The 23,630-nt window shown below is 40.9% G+C and overlaps 1 protein-coding gene and 1 long non-coding RNA gene across 3 annotated transcripts in view; both read right to left on the bottom strand.

Annotated features, from left to right (window-relative positions):
- Positions 1-518: 518 nt before the first annotated feature.
- On the bottom strand, positions 519-14,869 carry LOC306976501 (complement factor H-like; the record flags this gene model as incomplete). Its single annotated transcript, XM_079574433.1, has 8 exons — positions 14,665-14,869; positions 10,845-11,015; positions 10,672-10,777; positions 8,856-8,932; positions 7,348-7,539; positions 2,538-2,711; positions 577-753; positions 519-526 (listed from the first exon to the last, which is right to left on the bottom strand). The coding sequence occupies exons 1-8, from the start codon at positions 14,726-14,728 to the stop codon at positions 519-521; spliced, it is 969 nt and encodes a 322-aa protein (XP_079430559.1). The 5' UTR covers positions 14,729-14,869.
- Positions 14,870-18,511: 3,642 nt separating this feature from the next.
- The window catches only part of LOC306977358, a 68,257-nt gene continuing 63,138 nt past the window's right edge, over positions 18,512-23,630 (bottom strand). Inside the window, exons 1-5 of one of the 2 annotated variants that reach the window (XR_013793832.1) lie at positions 22,683-22,737; positions 22,287-22,460; positions 21,936-22,103; positions 18,686-18,856; positions 18,512-18,544 (exon numbers count right to left, since the gene is read on the bottom strand). This is a non-coding gene — a long non-coding RNA (uncharacterized lncRNA). Of the gene's footprint in view, positions 18,545-18,685; positions 18,857-21,935; positions 22,104-22,286; positions 22,461-22,682; positions 22,738-23,630 lie in introns of those variants that run through there. The other variant, XR_013793831.1, reaches the window with a different exon arrangement.

Raw genomic sequence — 23,630 nt, 5'->3', positions numbered from 1 at the left:
AGGATCATCATGGTAACTACAAAATTGTTAAAGAAAATCATTAAAGAAACACCCAGCATGCAATGTTTTTGGTGACTAAGTTAAATAAAGGTTTTTGCGAGAAAAAGTAAAGAAAGAATGTGTGAAGAATAGAGCCTTGGGTATTCTTCATTTCTCACACAAGGTTTTGCTCCCTATGTTTTTTTACAAGAAGTTCCCGAGCACCTTGAAACTGGACTTTCTAAAGAGAGATGCTTGTACTAGTTGCTCAACCATATAAGAATCGCTGGATTTCAGGCAGCGGCGAACAGCCATTGTACTCCTTACAACTGCAGTAAGCTGATAATGATAACGATAACAAGAACTGTTTTGTGCTCGGCTTGTACAAAATTTGAGTTGAACACAATAGTCTACAGTTTACAGTACGATGAAACGTTGTGTATTTGGGGCAAATGCAGATGGAAACTGAGGCTTTTCTTTTCCTCTGCTCATAATTTCTACATTCTGCATAAAATGTCTTTAGCTAGACCTAGACTGTGCTACATATCTAGATCCCATAAAGACACAGTCACTGTCCGTGTACTAGAACACTTTTACCTGTGCATGACGGAAGAGGGCTCCACTGTCCGTTCTCCAAACATGTGACCCGTGCAGCGCTGCTGAGAACATGTGAACGCACTTTGCAACGTGGCTGAAAACTCTCTCTCGTTCGGTACTGCCTCACATTGCGGTATCCCAGAAGACTGTCGCGTAAAAGCGCCACATCACAGGTATCTGCAATACCAAGTTATGTCATGTCAGTGCACTTGTTATGCAGTATTTGTAACACAATGCAAACTAGGTATTTTGTCTGATGCCCTGCTATGAACTGTGGGCCATGTGTCTGCACTGGTGTTAAGGCTGAATGATTGAATGATGTCAAGTCGCCGTACCACTGCTGTCCTGTAGGTGTCCCACAAGGATCAGTCCTTGGGCACTTATTATCTTCACTATACATAAATAACCTCCAAGATGTGTGTTCCAACCAAAAGTATGCGGCTGACGCGGGGATTCATGGTGCAACAATGGATGTAGTTGTTGCAAATGATTTAAAGGAACAGGCCACCATTTTTCCACACTGAGATATGTTCTTACCTGAGCTTAGACAAGTTGATGCGTACCTGTCTGGTCTGTGTGCGTGCCCGTAGAAGAGCCTGGTCGCTTTTAACTTCACAACCGTTTTGAGCCATCGGAATATGTTGGGAGAGGCTAAACGCTAACAACATCTTTGGTTGTTTTGCATGACTGAAGGCACAAAGCACAAAGACCAGACAGGTACGCATCAACTCGTTTAAGCTCAGGGAAGAACATATTTCAGTATGTAAAAACGGCGGCCTGTTCCTTTAACAAAGGTTCGGGCACTGGCTTAAAGACGACCATCTCGTGCTTAAAGGAACAGGCCACCGTTTACATACTGAGATATGTTCTTACATTAGCTTTGACGAGTTTATTTGTACCTGTCTGGTCTTCACCCGTGCCTTCAGTCACGTAAACACAGCGCAGACGGCGTTAAGATAGAAGCTACCAAGCTCTTCCACGTTTTCCCTATTTAAATATGGTGACATGAAGTGTTCCACTACAAAGTATAATTACACAAAATTAAACAATGTGGATTTTCTAAGCGGAAAGCGAAATACGGTGGCCTATTCCTTTAAAGTGATAGTCTGGAAATCTAAATGTATTACAAATTCTATAAAATGTGCAATTGCATTTTGATGTAAAGTAAGTAATAATCTCTATATATTATGTTTTGTAAAATCCCTCCTTCCCGGATCTCAGCAACGAGCATCCTCCCGCCTTGACCAATGAGACGAGTTTTTCCTGTGAACCAGCCTGTCGGGCCCAATCAGGAGGAGGGGGAGGAGCTTGACAGTTCACTTTGGAAAAATCCTGTTCCTGCTCTCCTCATTTTGCAAACCAAGAAGGGCTTTCTGGTTAAAGGGAGGGATTTGATTCTTTACTTTAACATGACATTCTATCTCTCCTCACCTTGCAAGCTACTTTGTTTAATTACTTCACTTTAATGCTAAACAAAACAATGTGTACGGCCAAAAAAACCAACAAAGCAGACAATCCTTACAGTTTCTAGACGGAGAAGTACTTGAACTGTTGTCTCGGTTTAAGTACCTTGGAATCATACTGGGAAATGTCAGGTGTAATGTATTTTCTGTAAAAATGTTAGCTTTTTAAAAACTAAATGACAGGATGATAAAGACTAAAACTATGAAGAAAAAATACTCATATTTTGTTTACTTCTAAAACTGAACTGAACTGAACAAACAAATGAATGAATCCTGATCCAAAGTCCTTTCTTTTCAATAAACTGTAACTCACTACTGAAGGAAGAGGTCTGGTCCTTTATTTGGAGCACTGTTTTGGTGTATTCTGTCGTCAAAAGTAACACTGAAACATTCAATTAGATTGTTTTTTCCATTTTAAATTATGGAGAAACTCGTGTGAATGGTAGATGCTTCTGAACCTTTTTTTTGGGGGGGTGTAAACACCGGAAATGAACCTACCCCTACAGGTAGGGAAAGTGGAGCTCCACGTTCCCGAGGGAAGACACTCCACGTGCTCAGTCCTGCCCCCCGTCACACACTGCACTGTGATCCTGATTCCAGCGGCCACTCGGTTTCCGTCGGCTCCAAAAATGCGCAGGTTCCGGTTTGGTGCAGGAAGTTCACAGAAGATCTCTGAAAACATGGGTTCATTTGACTGATTTTGGCACAAACATCCTTCATTGTCAGGAGATCACTTACACCTAATGTCATTGGACAGATAAGTTAAAACAATAATAACGGGGCATTGTGCTGTTTGCTGGTATTTGGGATCATTACAATGAAACAAGTACATTTCTTCATTGTGAGATCAATATCTTATCCTAACTTATCTTATTACATTACACATTGACCGTGATTTACAAAGCCAGGTGTTAAATTATACTGAAAATGAGGTAGTGCTAATTTGTGGCCATGTTGCACCTGATTGACCATGAGAAACTGTACGCCACAAATCTAATATGTGGCCTATTGTACGCCTAAGTGCCTTTGAGAGAACAACCAAATACAAAAGGTTAGGTAGAGAGCAGGCATGGATAAATGAAATCAAATAGATAAACATTAAAGTTGCAATTATGGCAAAAAAGAAATGAAAATAAAACATTCACATATGGACATTTCTGCTGCAGCATTCAGCGCCAACTATCCACATCCGAATCCCCGAGGCCTCACACGTACCTACACAGTTGAAAATGAAAAACGGTGGTCTATTCCTTTAAAGTGATAGTCTGGAAATCTAAATGTATTACAAATTCTATCAAATGTGCAATTGCATTTTGATGTAAAGTAAGTAATAATCTCTATATATTATGTTTTGTAAAATCCCTCCTTCCCGGATCTCAGCAACGAGCATCCTCCCGCTTTGACCAATGAGACGAGTTTTTCCTGTGATCCAGCCTGTCGGGCCCAATCAGGAGGAGGGGGAGGAGCTTGACAGTTCACTTTGGAAAAATCCTGTTCCTGGGCTCAATCCGAAACCATCAAATTGTAGCATCTAAGCACTAACACTAGCAACTAACTCCTTAACCTTTCATGGGGTCAACTGTTAGACCTCTATGCAGTTAGGGAACTAGAGCTTCAGCAGCATTTTGAACAATCCGTCCGTCCTTAAAGAGGGGGTATTATGCTTTTTTCAGCCACATAGCACCAGTCTATAGCACACTACAATGATGACCAAACCTTCTGTTGGTCTGTAAATGCAGTAAATGAGAATAACTGCCTTGTATAAAATTGCTCTTTCAAAATGGCGGTAGCAAATGACTTGAAATAGGCCTCTGTCTCTTTAAGAACCTCTGACCCTTTCAGACACGCCCCCTCCACACGCTGTCTGTGGCATCACAACAACACTCCGCTTGTCTCCACAGTATTGAAACTACGATCGATGCATTTTAATTTTTATTGTTGGAAAGGAGCTACTGTTTATCACTTTGTGAACAATGGCCACACAGGATATGATTTGAAGACTAACCTTCCACACCGGACGCTTGGAAGGGGCTCTTGCCTGAAAAATAACTGCTGTTTGGAGGCTATCTCTTTGCATCTGCCATGCCCTATGGATCTCTAACTATACCCCCATGGACGACACCAGGATCTGCAGGAGCCCATACGATTCAAAAGACGGACATTATCTGTGCAGGTGGACAGTGGTTTTTCGAGGTTACCCGTTAGCTTGTTATAATCGACTACAGCTCATTGTTGATGAAAAGTCTGCAATAAACCACAAATGTGTAAAGCCAGGCTCATTGTGTGATCATCGTAAAGGCTGCTTCGAGTAGTTGCTGCTTTATTGACGTTATTTGTGCATAATATGCTGCCTGTTTTCAATGAATGTTGTGAAGGTGAAGGTTGTTAGCTTGTCGCGGCTAATAGTGCCTTAGCTCCGGGAGAAACCACTTGGCTACGACTCACTGTAGATGAAATGTGAGCAATAAACTACGAAATCAACAAGCCAGGCTCCGTGTGTGATCATCATAAAGGCTGCTTCAAGCAGTTGCCTGTTTTAGTGACGTTTTCAATGCATAATATGCTGCTTGTATTCAGTGAATTTTCCCGTTAGCTTGTCGCGGCTAGCTTGTTAGCTCCGGGAGAAAACCACTCGGCTATGACCCATTGTAGATGAAATGTGAGCAATAAACTTCCAAATCAACAAGCCTGGCTCCGTGTGTGGTCATTGTTAAACGGTTCTTTATGTGTGTGGTGGTTTTATTGACTTTATGTGTGCATATTTCTCGTTTTCACGTGATGACTCGAGGTTTAGCTTAGCATTAGCTTTCTCCGGAGGCTCTGTGCATCATCAAGGCCCAGCGCAGAACCAGACACTGAAATAAGCGTTCTTGTCACCGGTTTTAATCCTGGGTGTTTAGGTAACAAAAACACTGATGTGTGTCTTTGTAAAAGTCTGCTGTGGCTCCGGTTCACAACACATGAAGCTAATCCTCCATGATGACTCTGTTTACGTCTTAGGGCTGGACACTGCGGGGAGGGGGTTCTGCTGAGGAGCAGTGGTTGGTTACTCGGCTGGTGACGAAAGGTCGGAGGCGTATCCTGGAGGTCGAGGGCATTTCCTGAAGGAATCAGGCGTTTTATCCCTAAAATGGCCGCCATCAGAGTTTCTACAGATTACTCGAAAATACGTGAATGTGCCAAGGCAACACTTCAGGCATGGTTTTAATGAGGGAATGACTTAATAACATGATGTAAAGCTTGAAAAAGTCCATTTTGCATAATACCCCCCCTTTAAACAGGGGAAAGGGAAGTGACATCACCAACAGCTGCTTTTCTTCTTCTTTAAAGTTTTTGGTGGAGTGCAGGTCAAACAAAAGTGCATGTCGCCCCCTAGTGTACAGTGTCCAACAACAACATAGTGTCCAAACAAAGACATTTAAGGAGAAAAATAAATCCAAATGATCCAAACATTTCCCTTTAGTGTTATTTTATTTCAACAGCTGTTTCATAAAGCTACAGCAGCAAATGATCCATGTGGCTTAAGTTTCTACTAAATGAAAACAAAAGCATTTAATCCGTTTTCTGAGTTTCCTCTTTAACACTGACATGTGACTGAGCTGTGGGGACGACAACATGGATTTATCACTTTATATAGTTTGGCTTGTGCAGAATCTTAATTTATAATTATTTTTATTTTTATTATTAAATGTGCTCCTGTCAAACAGTGGTTGCGCATGAATCACTGGAGGGTGGGGGCGAGGGGGGTGGGGGGATTTGGCGCAGTGGCTTGTGGGATGGCACATAGCTCCTAATCACTGGTTAGTTAGCATCAGAGGTCCCTATGCTAAAGTGGCCATGATAGTTAGCATCAAGGCTCCTTTTCCTAACTACTTCCTAACTGACTTACCAATTCGGAAGCAACTTGCCATGGCGGACGCTGACGCACATCCGGTTTGGCGTAAGAGCTCTTAGCAATCTGACCGTTTCGGAAGCAGCCCTGCTCTCCTCATTTTGCAAACCAAGAAGGGCTTTCTGGTTAAAGGGAGGGATTTGATTCTTTACTTTAAAATGACATTCTATCTCTCCTCACCTTGCAAGCTACTTTGTTTAATTACTTCACATTAATGCTAAACAAAACAATGTGTACGGCCAAAAAACCCAACAAAGCAGACAATCCTTACAGTTTCTAGATGGAGAAGTACTTGAACTGTTGTCTCGGTTTAAGTACCTTGGAATCATACTGGGGAATGTCAGGTGTAATGTTTTTTCTGTAAAAATGTTAGCTTTTTAAAAACTAAATGACAGGATGATAAAGACTAAAACTATGAAGAAAAAATACTCATATTTTGTTTAATCTAAAACTGAACTGAACAAACAAATGAATGAATCCTGATCCAAAGTCCTTTCTTTTCAATAAACTGTAACTCACTACTGAAGGAAGAGGTCTGGTCCTTTATTTGGAGCACTGTTTTGGTGTATTCTGTCGTCAAAAGTAACACTGAAACATTTAATTAGTTTGGTTTTAAATTTCCATTTTAAATTATGGAGAATGTCATGTGAAAGGCACAGATACTTCTGAACCTTTTTTTGGGGGGGGTGTAAACACCGGAAAACCTACCCCGACAGGTAGGGAAAGTGGAGCTCCACGTTCCCGAGGGAAGACACTCCACCTGCTCAGTCCTGCCCCCCGTCACACACTGCACTGTGATCATGTCTCCAGCGGCCACTCGGTTTCCGACGGCTCCAGAAATGTGCAGGTTCGGGTTTGGTGCAGGAAGTTCACAGCTGATCTCTGAAAACATGGGTTCATTTGACTGATTTTGAACATCCTTCATTGTCAGGAGATCACTTACACCTAATGTCATTGGACAGATAAGTTAAAACAATAATAACGGGGCATTGTGCTGTTTGCTGGTGTTTGGGATCATTACAATGAAACAAGTACATTTCTTCATTGTGAGATCAATATCTTATCTTAGGTTATCTTAATACATTACACATTGACCGTGATTTACAAAGCCAGGTGTTAAATTATACTGAAAATGAGGTAGTGCTAATTTGTGGCCATGTTGTACCTGATTGACCATGAGAAACTGTACGCCACAAATCTAATATGTGGCCTATTGTACGCCTAAGTGCCTTTGAGAGAACAACCAAATACAAAAGGTTAGGTAGAGAGCAGGCATGGATAAATGAAATCAAACAGATAAACATTAAAGTTGTAATTATGGCAAAAAAAAAATGAAAATAAAACATTCACAAATGGACATTTCTGCTGCAGCATTCAGCGCCAACTGTCCACATCCGAATCCGGCCTTACACGTACCTACACAGTTGGGGAAAGGGTTGTCCCATTTGCCGTCTTTGCCGCAGACCAGTGTCTTTGAGCCGTTTATCATGGAGCCCGGAGCTTGGCAGCTGAATGTCAGGAAGCGGTCAGGCAGGATGGGCCTGTCATCCATGGGTAAGCCTTCCACAATGATCCCAGGGACCGGAAGCGGCGCGTCGCAACTCAGCGCTGAAGCAGTAGACAGTAAAGGATATGTTTTATGAGAAAAAATATTAACATGACCTACTTGTGTCCCCAGATATGAGGCAAACCTAAAACAATTACCAGAAGATCCCGATTAAACAACTTGTGATTGTTGACCCCTTGGGGACTTAGGTTCTCAATTAGAGGGTGTTTCGCCTCTCAGCTTGAGTTTTGTCAGCAAGTCAGAGAAATGTCCTCAAAACTAAACAAGAAAATGAAAGGACCAGGACCCCACATCTACAAGGGAGGCTTCATCTGTACATGCATCAGCTAAAGATATGATAAGATGGTACTTTATTGATCTCACAGATGGAGAAATTGCATTCGATGAGAGAGCATCCGGCAGCAGCACCCATTCAGTGCGCACCACTCTTTTTTTTCTTTGGTGAAACAAAACAAATGTTCTTATATTATGTTATGTTATATAATGCCATTGCAGCAGAAATTCCCCTTGATCCAAAGAGGATTTGTGTCCGAGTGCCATATAAATACAAACTGCTGATATTCTACTGTCAGAATTTGATATATTAACACCTTTCTCTCCCTTCAAAATGTTTTTAATCTCTAAAAAAATGACTGTTGGAGACCTTGCCTAGCCCCACTCTACCCCTGCTCTTGCTTTCTGCCGCAGTTGTTGGTCAGACTCTTTTTTTAAATTTATTTTTTATTTATTCATTTATTTCAGGCAATGGCACAGAAAGTACAGTATACAGTATGTAAACGTGATGATCCATTTCTACCTGAAAGGGAGTGGGAAGAAGATCATTTATTTTATCCCACCCCCAGTTCCCCATTCAGAGATTAATACATTCAACTTCACTGTAACTTTGTTCAAGGATTATTATGCAACTGTTCTATCATGGTGGCGTTACCACAGGTCACAATAATGATTACATTGTAACAAAAATGTATACTAACAATGTAAGGACAACAGGAGGAGTACAACAGCAATTTAAATTAAAGACCCTCATCATCTCTATATTTGTGATTTCAGATTCAATCCTGATCCGATGGTGCAGGCAGTGGCACACATGCTTAAGCTCTGGCATAAAAGCGTAAGCATGCCCAATACCACATACACACATGCAAAAGCAACTGAAGCAAAGATTTGTTTATCTGGTGACATACATCAGTGACCACTGGCCACTGAGCAAGGATTATGGTCTATGTGGTTCGGTCTAATTACAACAACAAGACTAGGAATACTTTCTAAACCCTGAAGAATGACTATAGTGAAGTGTATGAAAATACAATCAACAATCATGTCAATATTGACAATTCCCTACAGTCGTCACACTTACCTTCACATACAGGCAAATGGTTGGACCAGCCATCGATCATACATGTCCGGGTGGCTTCTTTGCTGACCATTTGGTACCTGCAGTATGAATATTGATAGTATAAGTACAATCAATGTTTATGGTTGAGCTGTGTTGTTTAATTGTGCACAGAAATGACAGGGGGAACTACATTGTAAAGCGCAATAATACCAGGAGTAATACAGGAGTAGTTCGAAATCCGCGCAGTAATCTTCACTTTACTGTGCGGATGCCAAACTACTCCTGGTATTATTACGCCTTACAATATAGTTCCCCCTTTTATCCACTTAGAAAATCCACAGTGTTTAATTTTGTGTAATTGATTGACTGCAGAATTCTTCCGCAGTCAATTATTGGTTTTCATGTTCTTTATTATTATTCCTCTTCCATCTTTTTCCCGATTTTCTCCAGCTTTCAGCACCTTCATGCTTTGTGCAATTTATGCAAGTTATGCATCAAAACGTTCCGCATGTTGAGGAGAAGGTGCTATTACTTTTGGGACTTCTGCAACTTACGTTTTTTCCGCAATCGGCCAAAATGTCGGAGATTTTTCCCATTGACTTATAATGGGGCTGCCGCAAATCCATGCTTTTCTGCACTTTTTTCTGCATTTTCTCCAATTTCTGCACTTTGTGCATGTTCAGCTTCTGCAACTTGTGGGTTTTGAGAAAAAATTGTCCTTCTGCAGATTTCCAGTTTTTTTATACGGGAGTTTGAAATTGTTGCATTGGTGTGTATGGGGGAATCCAGCCAATCGGGAGACTCCGCCTTTCAGCCATTTGTGCAGCTTCTGCCAATCAAGCACTGAGGCCATTTCAACTGTTTGACCAGTTTATGGAATTTAAAAAGTTTATGCAATATTAATAATTTATGCAAATTAACCACTTTATGGGATTTAACCAGTTTATGCATTTTAAAGCGTTTATGCAACTTACATAATTTATGCGAATTATCCCTTTATGCAGTTTATACAGTTGATGCAACATGACATTTTATGCATTTTACCAGTTTATGCAAAATTGATTATGCAATTTGAAGAGTTTATGCAATTTCTGCATTCGCTTCCCGCATTTCCGCAGTCAATCGCAATGGCGCAGTTATACTTTGTAGTGTAACACTTCACGTAACCATATTTAAATAGGGAAAACGTGGAAAAGCTTGGTAGCTTCTATCTTGACCTGTTTTGGAGCTATAGAGGAGAGAGGGAGAGGCTAAATGCTAACGCCGTCTGCGCTGTGTTTACGTGACTGAAGGCACGGGGGAAGACCAGACAGGTCCTAAAGAACTCGTCAAAACTAAGGTAAGAACATATCTCAGTATGTAAAAACGGTGGCCTGTTCCTTTAAGTTGTGGGTTAGACCTGATACTCTCTATGACTTTGGACTTCGGTTGCTGTTCTGTCGAGTAAATACATTATCAGTTGAGAGTGTCGCAGCTAGATGTCAGGGAGCAGGAAGACTGGATGGTCTTCCACAACTCAAAGCTGAATTAGTAAACTCTGAAGGGTTAAAGGTAAGTGAGATTTTTTTTCAGTAAATATTTCCTAAACATGACTGTGTTTCCAGAATCTGAAGTCAGCCTGTTCAAATCACATACTGGTTCCAAAAACCAAGAACAGCATATGGTTCCTCCCAGGAAAAAACAGCTTTGAAGGAAAAAGTTTTGGAACCATTTGTCTAGAATAGTCACTCTCAATAATCGACCTTTTTACACCAAAAACAACCGCATAAAAAGTGGAGCGTCTAAGTACTACCAGGCCAAGATCAAATCAAGACAAAAGTGGGTTAATGTGACGTACCCTTCATTACAAAAATACTGAATATCTGCCCCAAAAACAAAATCGTCTCCTCTGATGATCTGAAAGTATCCATTGGGAATGTCATCCGGAAGTACGCACGGTTTTACTGCAGAGAAAAACAAAAGTCAGTCACAACATCACACAGGTGGGAGATATGTTCCATGTTGACCCACAGCTGCAGGTTGCTTTTTGTATCTCTATCCAGCCGCTGTCCGTGCACACGTGTCTGGCTTGGCGTCCCGTGTAGCCCACGTTGCAGTTAAAAGTGATCACGTCCCCTTTCTCGTAGGTAGGTTTTCGGTCCAGCAACATCGCGTTTGGGACGTCAGGGAGCTGCAAGCAATCTAAACAACAACATAACAACGTCAAATATATTTTTCAGATGTTCAAAATGAGTGTAGCGGTTCATATGTAGTGCTGCTGCAATGGGCTGTATGCACGCAAGCGTCACATGACTTCTGAGTGGATTCTGAGTTCCTGTCCCGTTAGCTATGAGTCATGCAAGATTACATGGCAGGCAGTGAGTTACTGGTGGACAGTCACAGCATCAGGTTAAAAACCATGAGTCAGGAGCAAAGAATTTGCTGGAGGAAACGTTCATCACAGTGGGTGTTTTTGCCTCGAAGCTAACAGCTAACAAGAAATAAAAATATAAGTACGATAGTACCAAAATGATGACAGAGCCACTCAAAAAATTCATTCAAGTTAGTATGAATACTTTTAACTTGGTCAATTTTAGTGATAAAAAGCTTGATCTCAATGAACACAGACGTTTCCTGTATCACCTGTCTCCATCATTCTGCCAAATCAGTTCTACAGATTGAGAACTTTAGTCTGTGTGCATCTATGGCTACAAGTTGTAAAGATGTTTCAGCTCCATTGGCAAATCAAGATCCTGGGCTGGGAGACAGGTGTTAGATGTATTTACCAGGAGTGACTCAACACCTAACAGAAATGTTCCACAGCTTTTTCTCCACTTTTTATACTGTTTTTAGTCTATGGAAAATGTATGCTAATAGCTACAAACATAGATACAGACGGCATCTCTGGAATCGCCCATATATGGTCATTTTTGAAAACAGTTCAGGGGGAAAACAATTTTAATTATTCAAAAACTACTGAACAAACGCTGAATTATGAATATAGTTTCTACTAAATAAAGAAACAAAGCAAAGTGGTTCAACAGGCCATAAATACATGAATAACGGAGAATGCTAACTTGATGCTACATGTTAGCATTGGGTAATGCTAGCGGTTAGCTAGCGCTTGCTACAACTGCCGTTTTTCGCTTCTACTGAACAATCTGCTGTGAGAAAATATCCATATGGGCCCGATTTACATTTGACTTTATTTATGTGATAAATAAGTTGATATTCAACCAGAAAATGGCTTGTGGCAGGCATATCGGGGACAGGAAGAGAATCGGAGCTAGCGAACGCTGGAGAATCGGGGCTACGGTGTCTAGCGCATGCGCAGGCTTCACATGTTTACGGCAGCTCTTTGATACTTTATTGATCTCACAGATGGAGAAAGTGTTAATCAGGCAATGTGTAAATTATGTCGGCCATATTTATGTAAAATACATTGAAATAAATAATTGTAATGATGATGATAGAAATGATAATAATTATAAACGATCAGATTTAACTAAACAAAAACACAACAATTGGCTATTTACAAAATGTACAATCTATGATAATATTTATAGGCCTATATATTTACACACAAGGCAGCCAAATATAAGATTTAAATAGGTTAGGTCCTCATAAAGCCATTCTTTTCAGCGAAAAAACGCGAAAGAAAACATCCTCGTGGGTAGTTTGCGCTCTATATGACTGGAATAAGCGGAAAAACAATTAAAATTATAAGTAGATATGGTTTAAACACATAAATTGTACCGATCATAAAAATTATTATAATTTATATCATCATCAAAATCATCATTATTTTGTTTATTTGTATTTTCTATAAATATACACAATTGACAACTTGTTCTGTTGCTTTGTCAAATCTTTCATAATCGTTATTATCATTTCTATCATCATCATTACAATTATTTATTTCAATGTATTTTACATAAATATAGCCGACATAATTTACACATTGCCTAATTAACACTTTCTCCATCTGTGAGATCAATAAAGTATCAAAGAGCTGCCGTAAACATGTGAGGCCTGCGCATGCGCTAGACACCGTAGCCCCGATTCTCCAGCGTTCGCTAGCTCCGATTCTCTTCCTGTCCCCGATATGCCTGCCACATGGCTAAAAAGAGTGGAAAATTGTGTTTCTCTAAAGATTCTATTTTCCCCCTCGGCGAAGCCACGCCCCCTTCTATGACGAGACGCCGCCTGTATCTATGGGGGATCTCCATGGTAACAGCAGATGTTCCCGCTCTCAGAAGCCACGTGTCACTCGCCTGCGTCGAGCCTATTGTAACTGCGAAGTACCATTCACTTACCAAGCTCGAGTTTGATCAAGTTTTCACTTTTGGGTCTGTAGCCAGAACAGCGAGCTCTAGTGTTATTCGGGACTTGTGTGTCAGATTGTACAAGTTTGCAGGTCAGAAATGTAACTTTGAACAAGTCAATGACTGTTTAAACACCTTTTCACACGGGAAAAACCAACGCAACGCTGGCAGCGAGGTTTTAAAAAAATGCTAGTTTTAGTTTTGTGGGGTCAAATTCCGTGCAGGCAGGGGGCCCACTTTGCAAATCTAAAAATAATACATGGAGTTACATATAGACAACAAACTAAATATAAAAGATAAAACTGTAATAAAAAATGCAAAGGAATTGTTAATTGTGGCCAAAACTCATTCCTGAGTTTTCTGACAAATCTCTAACACCACAATTCTTCCCAGGGACGGTTTCATAAGCATGTTTCACATCTTTTAGGGAGCAATGCCATCTTTTGACAAATATTTGCTTTTACAAAGTACTCAAGGATAAAACAGTTCCACTGTTACTACACAGTCAGGGAAGAAGAAGATCTTTATTTATATAGCGCCTTTCACAGACATGGTCACAAAGCACTTTACATGAGACAGTTGTACATTCACTCCATACTCTGTGGTGGAAACTACATTTGTAGCTTCAGTTTCCCCTGGGGGAGACTGACGGAAGCGCTGTCACGACTGCACACGTCTGCACCAACCTCTGACCACCACCATACATTCACTCACACATCATTCATCCTGGCCTGTTGTGCATGTTTTTAGTGGTAGGGGAAACCAGAGTACCCGGAGGAAACCTACAGACACGGGGAGAACATGCAAACTCCACACAGAAAGGCCCCGGGCAGGTGGGAATCGAACCCGGACCTTCTAGCTGTGAAGCGAGAGCACTAACCGCTGCGCTGCCGAGGGACAGGGCCTCTAAAGCGCATAATCCACATTCTAAGGAATTTGTCAGCAATAATGGATTAACCCCTTACCCCCATCTGAACCGAGCGCACTTTCTCCAGTTTGGCTTTACCCAAATCTAAATGCTTAAAAAAAGCATCAAAATGCAGCAAAAAAGCGACAAAAAAGAGAAGAAAACGCGACAAAAAAGCAACAAAAAACACAATAAAAAATTTACAAAAATGGACAAAAAAACAACTAAAATGTGACAACAAAGTTACAATCACTTTTATGGGTCTTAGCTTTCAAATGACCTAACCTGCTCATACCTACAACAGGCCCTGATTATTTAGAAACCAGCCTTGTTCTTGTCAGTTGAACTTAGATGACTTATCGATGTGTGCGTTTTTACCTTGTTGGTATCGCACAACCTTTGAGTCTTTCATTAATTCTCTCAGCACCCGACCTCAATGTGTGCATTTGATCGCCATTTTAAATGTGGTCAAGCAAAACTCGAAATACAATAATGATCCCTGTACCCTAGTGGGGGGACGCTGACCGATGAGACCACCGCAGCAATGTAAAAAAGGTATGAATAACTTGGCAGGGCACGGGGAAAGTTATTGCTGTGTGAAATCTTTGTATAATCTGACCTTGTGCAGCAGAAGGAAGAGCGTTTCCGAACAGCAGAAGAAGAATGGCCGTGGAGGGCTGCATTTTGAGTCCTGTCGTCCAGTGGCACCGAGTTGATCTCTGTTCCCCCGTCTCTCTCAGGATTACACAAGGCTGAACCCGGGCTGAGCTGTTTACATTCACTACATGCACAGATGCCCCACTGCTGCTCTTAAAGGGAAAGGCAGAGGATTTACAAATCTGTCAAAATCAGCAGCTGTAAGCAGGGGGTCCCTCAAACTAAAACTGCTCACAAACTTTAGCTGGTCTGATGGTGTTGTTTATGAATCAGCCCTGAGTAAATGTAGAGACTGGCGTTCAGGCCAAAGCCTCTGGAAGTCCGGATATTTCATGAGCCGGGACCGTGACCCCCTGCACGAAACGGAGGGTGTGAGACGTTATAAAGTTACTGTGAATGATTTTGGGGAATCAGAGAGACATCATTTTCATATGACGTAACATTATACATATAAGCTCTTAGTCCTTTCGACTTCCCAGACGGAAAATTGGAATATTGGGCGGAAAAGAACCCCACTTTTCATGAAAAAAGGGGCTTTCACGATTTTTATATCATGCCAAATTCATTTCAGATGTTGGTTGCTCATTTTGAAGATATTAAATCATAGAAATAGTTTGGGCAGATTTCCTCTTTAATAAACAAAAATATGTATTGATTTAGCAAAGTAGAAAAAAGTGAGTAAACGGAATTTTGTATTTGCCTTTTCTTTATACAATGACAAGAAAAGCGATAAGTGTCTGACTTATCCCCAGTTTTACAGAACTAGAAGGATGTATTTCAGGACATAACAGTAATAAATCAAACAAACACATCTTTATGAAGACTGTCCTTTAGTTGTTTTGATCTGTGTGAAAGTTAATTGCAGCCTCACTATGTTTTTTCAGGCACTTCCAAAGTCCAAAGTTGGAATCATTAAACAAAAGTAAATAAAATGATTGATTGCACATTTTATTTGTTATTTGATCAGAGTTCTGGGCTGGCCTTTCCTGTAAGTGACTATGAGCAAATGTATCAGCTACGCAAGACTCCCCGGTGTTCAAGGGTCACTAAACTCACCCAGGGCTGTTTTTTATGGCAGTGATGCAAACAAGAGGCAACACCAAACTGAGGATATAAGATATTTCCACTTTGAAAAACTCTATCATGTGTTTATAGATTTGAAAGACGTGGAGCAGCACTTTTTAAGGAGTAGATATGTCGAACATACACAAGCTCATTTTACCTGACAGAAGCCACATGTTTGTAAAGAGGACAGACTTTGGTGTTTGGCAAAGCTTCTGTTGCCTAAACTGAACCAGTCAGTGCTGGTGTGGGGGGTCCAAGATGCCCATACCTGTGGAGGCTTGTTGCTGTGATTGTGGTGGTGTCTGGGATGTTTTGTCTAGGATGGTTTGGTGTAAAAGGGACAACATGTTGATTAGATGAGGGGAGACAATGGGGATCAGGTGCAGATATACACAAAAAAGGTTTAAGAGATAGTACATGAAGGCAGGGACGGCTGGAATCAACAGTTGCATTTCCACATTGCATTTGTAACAGACCCAGGTTTGGGGCCTGTTGGGCAAATGATAAGTTCCAGTAAAACAGTGAAATGAATGAAACAGGCGACAGGTGAAGTTTCTCAATGCCTCCAATGCAGCTCCAATGCTAACAGTCCGGCCCTTAGTAGCACGAGGGCCGGTCGAAAGATATTCTTACGAAAACCAGCCTCCCCTTAGTTGTAACTAAGTGTTATCACAGGAGGAATATATATCTAGCTCTAGAAAGTTTAAGAAAAACAGAAATCTTCCCTATACAGGCAGGCTTAGCTTAAGCTTATTACGTATTATCTTTCTGCCAACACATTACACAATGTCAGGATACCAACTGGAGCTTAGATTAACATAAAAGGAGCTTTTGAAGTAACGCCGACTGTAACAAGTGAATTTCTCCTTTGTGAGATCAATAAAGGTTTATCTTATCTTATCTTATCGTAATAAAGTGTACGAATGTACACAAAATGGCTTCGCCTTGACTTAGCTCTTTCACATCTTTTCACGTGCCCAAAACTCAACAAAAATGCAGCAACTAATTTATAAAGTCACACTTAGCTGTGCTACTTATAAGTACTTCCTGACTCATTTCATGTGGTTTCCACCAATGGCTGCTTTGCTTCGCGACGACGACACTAGAGGCCGCCATTGCTGTAGTACCTCCATACAGCTGCTAGTCCCCCATTAGAATGCATTGGACTACACTGACACATGAAAAACAACTTTAGAGCCTGGTCCCTAATTTTCTTAAACTTTCTACAGTTAGATATTCCTCTTGTGATAACGCTGGGTGAGTTACAATTAAAGAAACTAGGCTGGTTTTAGTAAAAAAAATAAATGTAAATCTCTTACTGAGGGCCGGACTGTTATATCGGAGCAGCGCGAGATACACGTCACGCAAAGGCCGAGTCTACAGTGAAGATCCCGCCCTTATGCCCTTTTTAAGAACATGCTTCGTCAGAGCTGGGGAGGAGGAGTCTGTAAATCAATGATTTCCCTTGAATGTGGTTATTGTGGTGAAGGGGGCGGCGTGAGCAGAAGCTGGTTTATACTCGTTACTAACCTGTAAAACATTAAAATGAATGAGACAGGCGACAGGTGAAGTTCCTTTATACCTCGCTTCTGCCATATTGAAGAAGGAGGGTCTATGACCTCACAATACTGGCTCATGGAGTACTGCGCCACCTTGTGCCGTGAGTGTGTAACTAAAACTAAAACAAGGTCATTACACAAAGTCAGTCTTTCTCCTAAAACCAAACAAATTATAATGTGAATACACATTAGTGTGTCACACATTGATAGATACGCCACCTTCGAAACAGCAAGTTAACTTTTACCCCCAGAAGCAGAGACAAGCTCTGCCCGTCCATAGACTCCATAGATTCCCCTAACACACCCCTCACATGCCCTCGCACCAAATCAACACAAAAACATGCAGGGATCGCAAACGTTTGAAGCAGCAGATGCAGTGAACTGATGCTAACACATACGGGGCCCGATCTTGTGCATCAAAACGGAGACGATAGCGTGACATTTTGCGCTCAGTAGGAGCACTTTGTGATCTTTTCACTCCAGACTTAGTGCATTTAAGTGGGTGGAGACACACATTTTCCTCCAATCAGAGTGGTTGTGTGGGGTGAACATGTGCTTTTGTTTTGCTTCGCGTTCACGCCGAGCGCGGGCCGATCCGCGCCACAGTGGACGCTGTAGCTCTTTTTCTCTGGAGACGTGAACATGGTTTAGCTCACGATGGGGTAAATAAAGTTTTTAGTTTGACCTGTGAGAGCCTAAGGCTTAAGAAAGAACGCAAGACAGTGCAATGTAAAGGAGGAAGTGAATGTCAGCCGTGTTTCCATCAGTGCAGTCACCTCCTCTTGTTACGCCCCTCACAGGTGGCGGAGGCGAATGGCACATATAGCGCCACCACTCGGAAAATAATTCACCAAAAACCTGCGCCGCCTCGTGCGCCGCCACAAGATCTGGCCCTCAGAGTTTAGCATTAGGACAGGGGATGGGTGGGGGTTCGCTGCTCCGCCTACTGACAAAAAAATTCCAGGAGTATTAGCTGAGGGCTGAGGGCATTTCTGATAAGAAATTAATTGCTAAAGACATATTTTTCAACAAACACAAAAACTCCTCAAAATACTGATCATCTCTTCTTTTAATCCATATAAATCTTTATGTTGTTGCTGTCACTCTTGCATAATGATTCATTGTTCAGTTTTACAAACAAAGTGTATCAACAGCAGGAATGTTCCACTGAAATCCTGTCGCTGCTCAATCTGCAGCATCATTGTGGGTTTGAAGCTTCTGGAAAACAAATCAAAATGATGTCATTTGCCAAAAAATCTCTCACACTAACAATTTATGATGAAAGAATCATTGTGATTGGTTGGTATTTAACGTTAGCTACAGTATAAACAGGTGAGCCATGTACTGAAGCAAATATACTTGGACACTGGTGCTCTGATATCCATGTCCCAGACTGACAGCTGATGATGAAATTCTCCTCTGAACCTGTGGTGCATCTCATCTCCACAGTTTGTCCGTGTTGATATCTTTTCTTCCTTTTGGAAACCATTTCTCCATTTCTGATGTTTGGTTGTTCTGTGCACGCTACATCTATACACAACACAAAACCACATTCACAGGTTTAGAGAACAGAGCCTTTGTGAGTGATTCAATGAAATGATTTGTATTCAGTATGATAAATATGATTCTACACAAGAACTGAACTGTAAATTCAACTGAAACACTTACATTTACGCATTCTCCATGCTGCTTCAGAATTAGTTCACTAATTTGTTGTAGAAATTGGAATATCCCTCCAAAAGCCAAATTGCTTGACATTTAGAGCGGGACGTTGAGAGTTGTACAGACAAGATGTTATTTTAAATGTTATTATTTGAAATCATATTTGCAGTAAAAACGTTGGCATTCTCTGGTGGCCTCTGGGCCTGGTGTGTAAGTGATGCATTTCTCCCTCTGCCCATTATATTTCCCCTTTGTCACCTAAGACTAAACGTTTTCCTCCTTTTCATACAGATACACTCTCTCCCAGCTGTTTCCTAGAGTTTCACTTCCATCCCACATCTGCAGCGCGGCAGTAGGACCATCAGCCGCCTCAGCCTGTCCATCCACTCCTCCAAACCACCAGTGTTTCAGAATGATTTCTGAAAGGAAACTTTCAGCTTATTGACTAGAAGGGAAGCTGAGCTTCGCCTAAAATTCCATAATTGAGCTTCTCCTCTTTCACAGAACAGCAGCTGTCACTGATGTAAAACGGTGTCAGTTCAAAAAACCTATTCATCGCACATCACTAATTTATCTGTGTCGGAGTAAATGTATTTTGTTTTTTGAACACAAATATGTTTTTCTGAACACAAATATGCAATACGTACAAACAATCTCAGGTTTTGGGTATAAGTGCAAAATGATACCTGTGAAATATACTTCAATATGAGAATATGCTTAATGTCAAGGCTCTGTTTGGTAATAACGCAATCACCAACTTGGCCTTCAATGTTGATGCAATGTAAACTCCCATGTATTCATTAGGTGGTGTTTTCTCCATAGATACATACTCTAATGCATTCCACATCACAAGCTAGTAATGATGTCCAGACTAGTTGTGTTTTTTTTATTTTTCATTTGTTATATCCACATATCTCAGGCAACACATGACTCATCACGTGACTTGTGACTATTAATAGCACCTGTGCATGACTAGTCTTTCACTGTCTGCCCTGATGAAGACCTAATCGGTCGAAACACATTTGTGTCTCTTGATAATAAAGGATTTTTACTTACAAAATGGCTTCGCCTTGACTTAGCTTTTTCACGTCTTTTCACGTGCCCAAAACTCAACAAAAATGCAGCAACTAATTTATAAAGTCACACTTAGCTGTGCTACTTATAAGTACTTTCTGACCCATTTCATGTGGTTCATACCAATGGCTGCTTTGCTTCGCGACGACGACACTAGAGGCCGCCATTGCTGTAGTACCTCCATACAGCTGCTAGTCCCCCATTAGAATGCATTGGACTACACTGACACATGAAAAACAACTTTAGAGCCTGGTCCCTAATTTTCTTAAACTTTCTACAGTTAGATATTCCTCTTGTGATAACGCTGGGTGAGTTACAATTAAAGAAACTAGGCTGGTTTTAGTAAAAAAAATAAATGTAAATCTCTTACTAATGAGGGCCGGACTGTTATATCGGAGCAGCGCGAGATACACGTCACGCAAAGGCCGAGTCTACAGTGAAGATCCCGCCCTTATGCCCTTTTTAAGAACATGTCATTTGCCAAAAAATCTCTCACACTAACAATTTATGATGAAAGAATCATTGTGATTGGTTGGTATTTAACGTTAGCTACAGTATAAACAGGTGAGCCATGTACTGAAGCAAATATACCTGGACACTGGTGCTCTGATATCCATGTCCCAGACTGACAGCTGATGATGAAATTCTCCACTGAACCTGTGGTGCATCTCATCTCCACAGTTTGTCCGTGTTGATATCTTTTCTTCCTTTTGGAAATCATTTCTCCATTTCTGATGTTTGGTTGTTCTGTGCACGCTACATTTATACACAACACAAAACCACATTCACAGGTTTAGAGAACAGAGCCTTTGTGAGTGATTCAATGAAATGACTTGTATTCAGTATGATCAATATGATTCTACACAAGAACTGAACTGTAAATTCAACTGAAACACTTACATTTACGCATTCTCCATGCTGCTTCAGAATTAGTTCACTAATTTGTTGTAGAAATTGGAATATCCCTCCAAAAGCCAAATTGCTTGACATTTAGAGGAGGATGTTGAGAGTTGTACAGACAAGATGTTATTTTAAATGTTATTTGAAATAAAACTTTCCGTAAAATGGCATTCTCTGGTGGCCTCTGGGCCTGGTGTGTAAGTGATGCATTTCCCCCTCTGCCCATTATATTTTAACTAAACGTTTTCCTCCTTTTCATACAGATACACTCTCTCCCAGCTGTTTCCTAGAGTTTCACTTCCATCCCACATCTGCAGCGCGGCAGTAGGACCATCAGCCGCCTCAGCCTGTCCATCCACTCCTCCAAACCACCAGTGTTTCAGAATGATTTCTGAAAGGAAACTTTCAGCTCATTGACTAGAAGGGAAGCTGAGCTTTGCCTAAAATTCCATAAATTAGTATTTTTTTTTAAGTTACTGCATTTATAATTATAAGTCTGCAATAATGTGATTTATTTCATGAGAAGGTCACTTGTTCAGCAGCTGTCCCAGTGTGGTCTTCAGTATGGTCTCTCCCTGTCACTTAAGAGCTGCTTGGACGTCCTATGAGTAAAAGCACTGAAGCTGGGAGAAGCTCATTATGGAAAATGTTGGAAAATGCAGGCTCTGAATGGCTTGGTCAAATCTTTCAGAAGTCAGAGCAACAAAGGAGGGGCGTGTTGTAATTGAGCTTCTCCTCTTTCACAGAACAGCAGCTGTCACTGATGTAAAACGGTGTCAGTTCAAAAAACCTATCGAAAATCATCGAAAAAAACATTCCCCAAGCTAGTGTAAAAGATCGTTAGAAGAGGTAATTTGAGTGCTAAAAAGGATCTGACAACAGAAATATTTTTTTTATTAGCATGAAGACATGGCTCTTCTATTTGAAATTTGGCGATGGTTTGTTTTCATACCGTGTGTTTGTGCACATTTACCTTCACATGATTTTTTTGTCGTCCACTCTCCGGACTCACAGGTCACACTGAAGGGGGTTCTTTCACCTTCACATCTGAACTGCAAACTCTCACGATGCTCATACTCTGTCTTCCCGACACTGACCATCTCTCCATTTTCAATGTGTGGTTGAGTTCTACATGGTTTCTCTACACAAACACATCACACATAGTCTATATTACTATGAAACTTTGCGTCACAATTTGGATGATTATTAAAAGTGATACAAGTCTAAGTTAAAGGTGTATCCCAGACATTTGCTTCCAGCATCACATTATCAAAGATGTTTCCTCCTAATGAAGTGGTTCCAGGTCCATCAGGTTGGTGCTTACCTCTACATGTTGTTCTTGGGCGTCTCCAGTCTCCATGGTAACAGTCAACATAAAAGGTGACTCGAGGGTCATAGGTGCATTTCAAATAGACTCTATCATTGTGGTCATATTTATCCTCTTTATGATTGTGAGTAATTTCTGCATTTTTGTAAGGAGGTTTGGTGCATCCTCTTTCTGGAGAAAAATGTGAAAAGGTTAGAAAATGGAATAATAAACTAGAATCACTAAACTTTTCTGAGTGAAAATCTGTTTTCAGCAATAACTGATATGGAAGATGGTATTTCAGTCAATTTGCACTGTATTTTTAAAAATAGAATATGTTTTATCACATATTTATCATGTGACAATGTTTTACCAATACAATAGAATGAAGTCAAATGTTGAAGTTCACAGCACCTTTACAAAGAGGATTTGGCTCCCAGCCTCGTCTGGTGCATGTGGCTGTGCTACTGGGACTTGTTTCCTCATACCCTCTATGACACCGATACCACACAGTTTTATCAATATCCACTGTTTGACGCCCATCCCCACTGCTTTCCCATCTGTAGACATTTTCAGCTGTTTTGAAGCATGTGACCACTGAAGGAAAGAACAGTCAAACATTATGACATTAAAGATGATAAATGTGTAAATGCACAATAAGTGTTTCTAATTCCATACGTTGGCACACAGGGTCAAAGTCCCAGCGTCCTGTCTCTTGACATGTTAGGTCAGCTGACTGATGCTCTTTGTCCTTCACCCACTGCTTTTGTCCACACGAGACCCTCACACTTTGTCCAGGTGTGAAAATGATCTGATTCAGAGGATTGTATGTGGTGCCCACAGGAGGGTTTGGGCTGAGTTTACATGTTATGACTAAAATAAATCAGAAATATGAGACACTTAAGAACAATGATGATGATGATGATGATGATGATGATGATGATGATGATGATGATGATGATGATGATCATATAGAAGAGTAGGTTTTCTCACCTTCACATTGGGGCATGGGGGTCCACTTAGCTGATTGTCCCACTTTCTTGCACAGTGACGGTCTCCCATCCACCTTTCTGTAGCCGCGATCACAAGAGTATCTCAAGACCTCATCCTTTTTGTACAACATTTTATCTTCCTCTACTTGAACATGGTCTAACTGGGGTTTTGGACAAAATCTGTCTGTAAAAAAAAAAAAAACAAGATGCAGTGTGGAAATTCATTTAGCATCTGTTACAAAAACAAACATGTGATGTGTTGTCAGTGTTGAGATGCAGGACTTTCAGGAGCCCCGGGATTGTGTCTGTAATCTGAAGAGGGCTGAGATGTGAATGTTGTTTGAAAGTCCCTCTGAGAAGTCAGAATCTC

The sequence above is a fragment of the Gobius niger genome (assembly GCF_951799975.1).
Source record: "Gobius niger genome assembly, chromosome: 17".
Classification (NCBI taxonomy): Eukaryota; Metazoa; Chordata; class Actinopteri; order Gobiiformes; family Gobiidae; genus Gobius; species Gobius niger.
The sequence above is the reverse complement of the archived record's forward strand: the minus strand, read 5'-3'. Positions and strand labels throughout refer to the sequence as shown.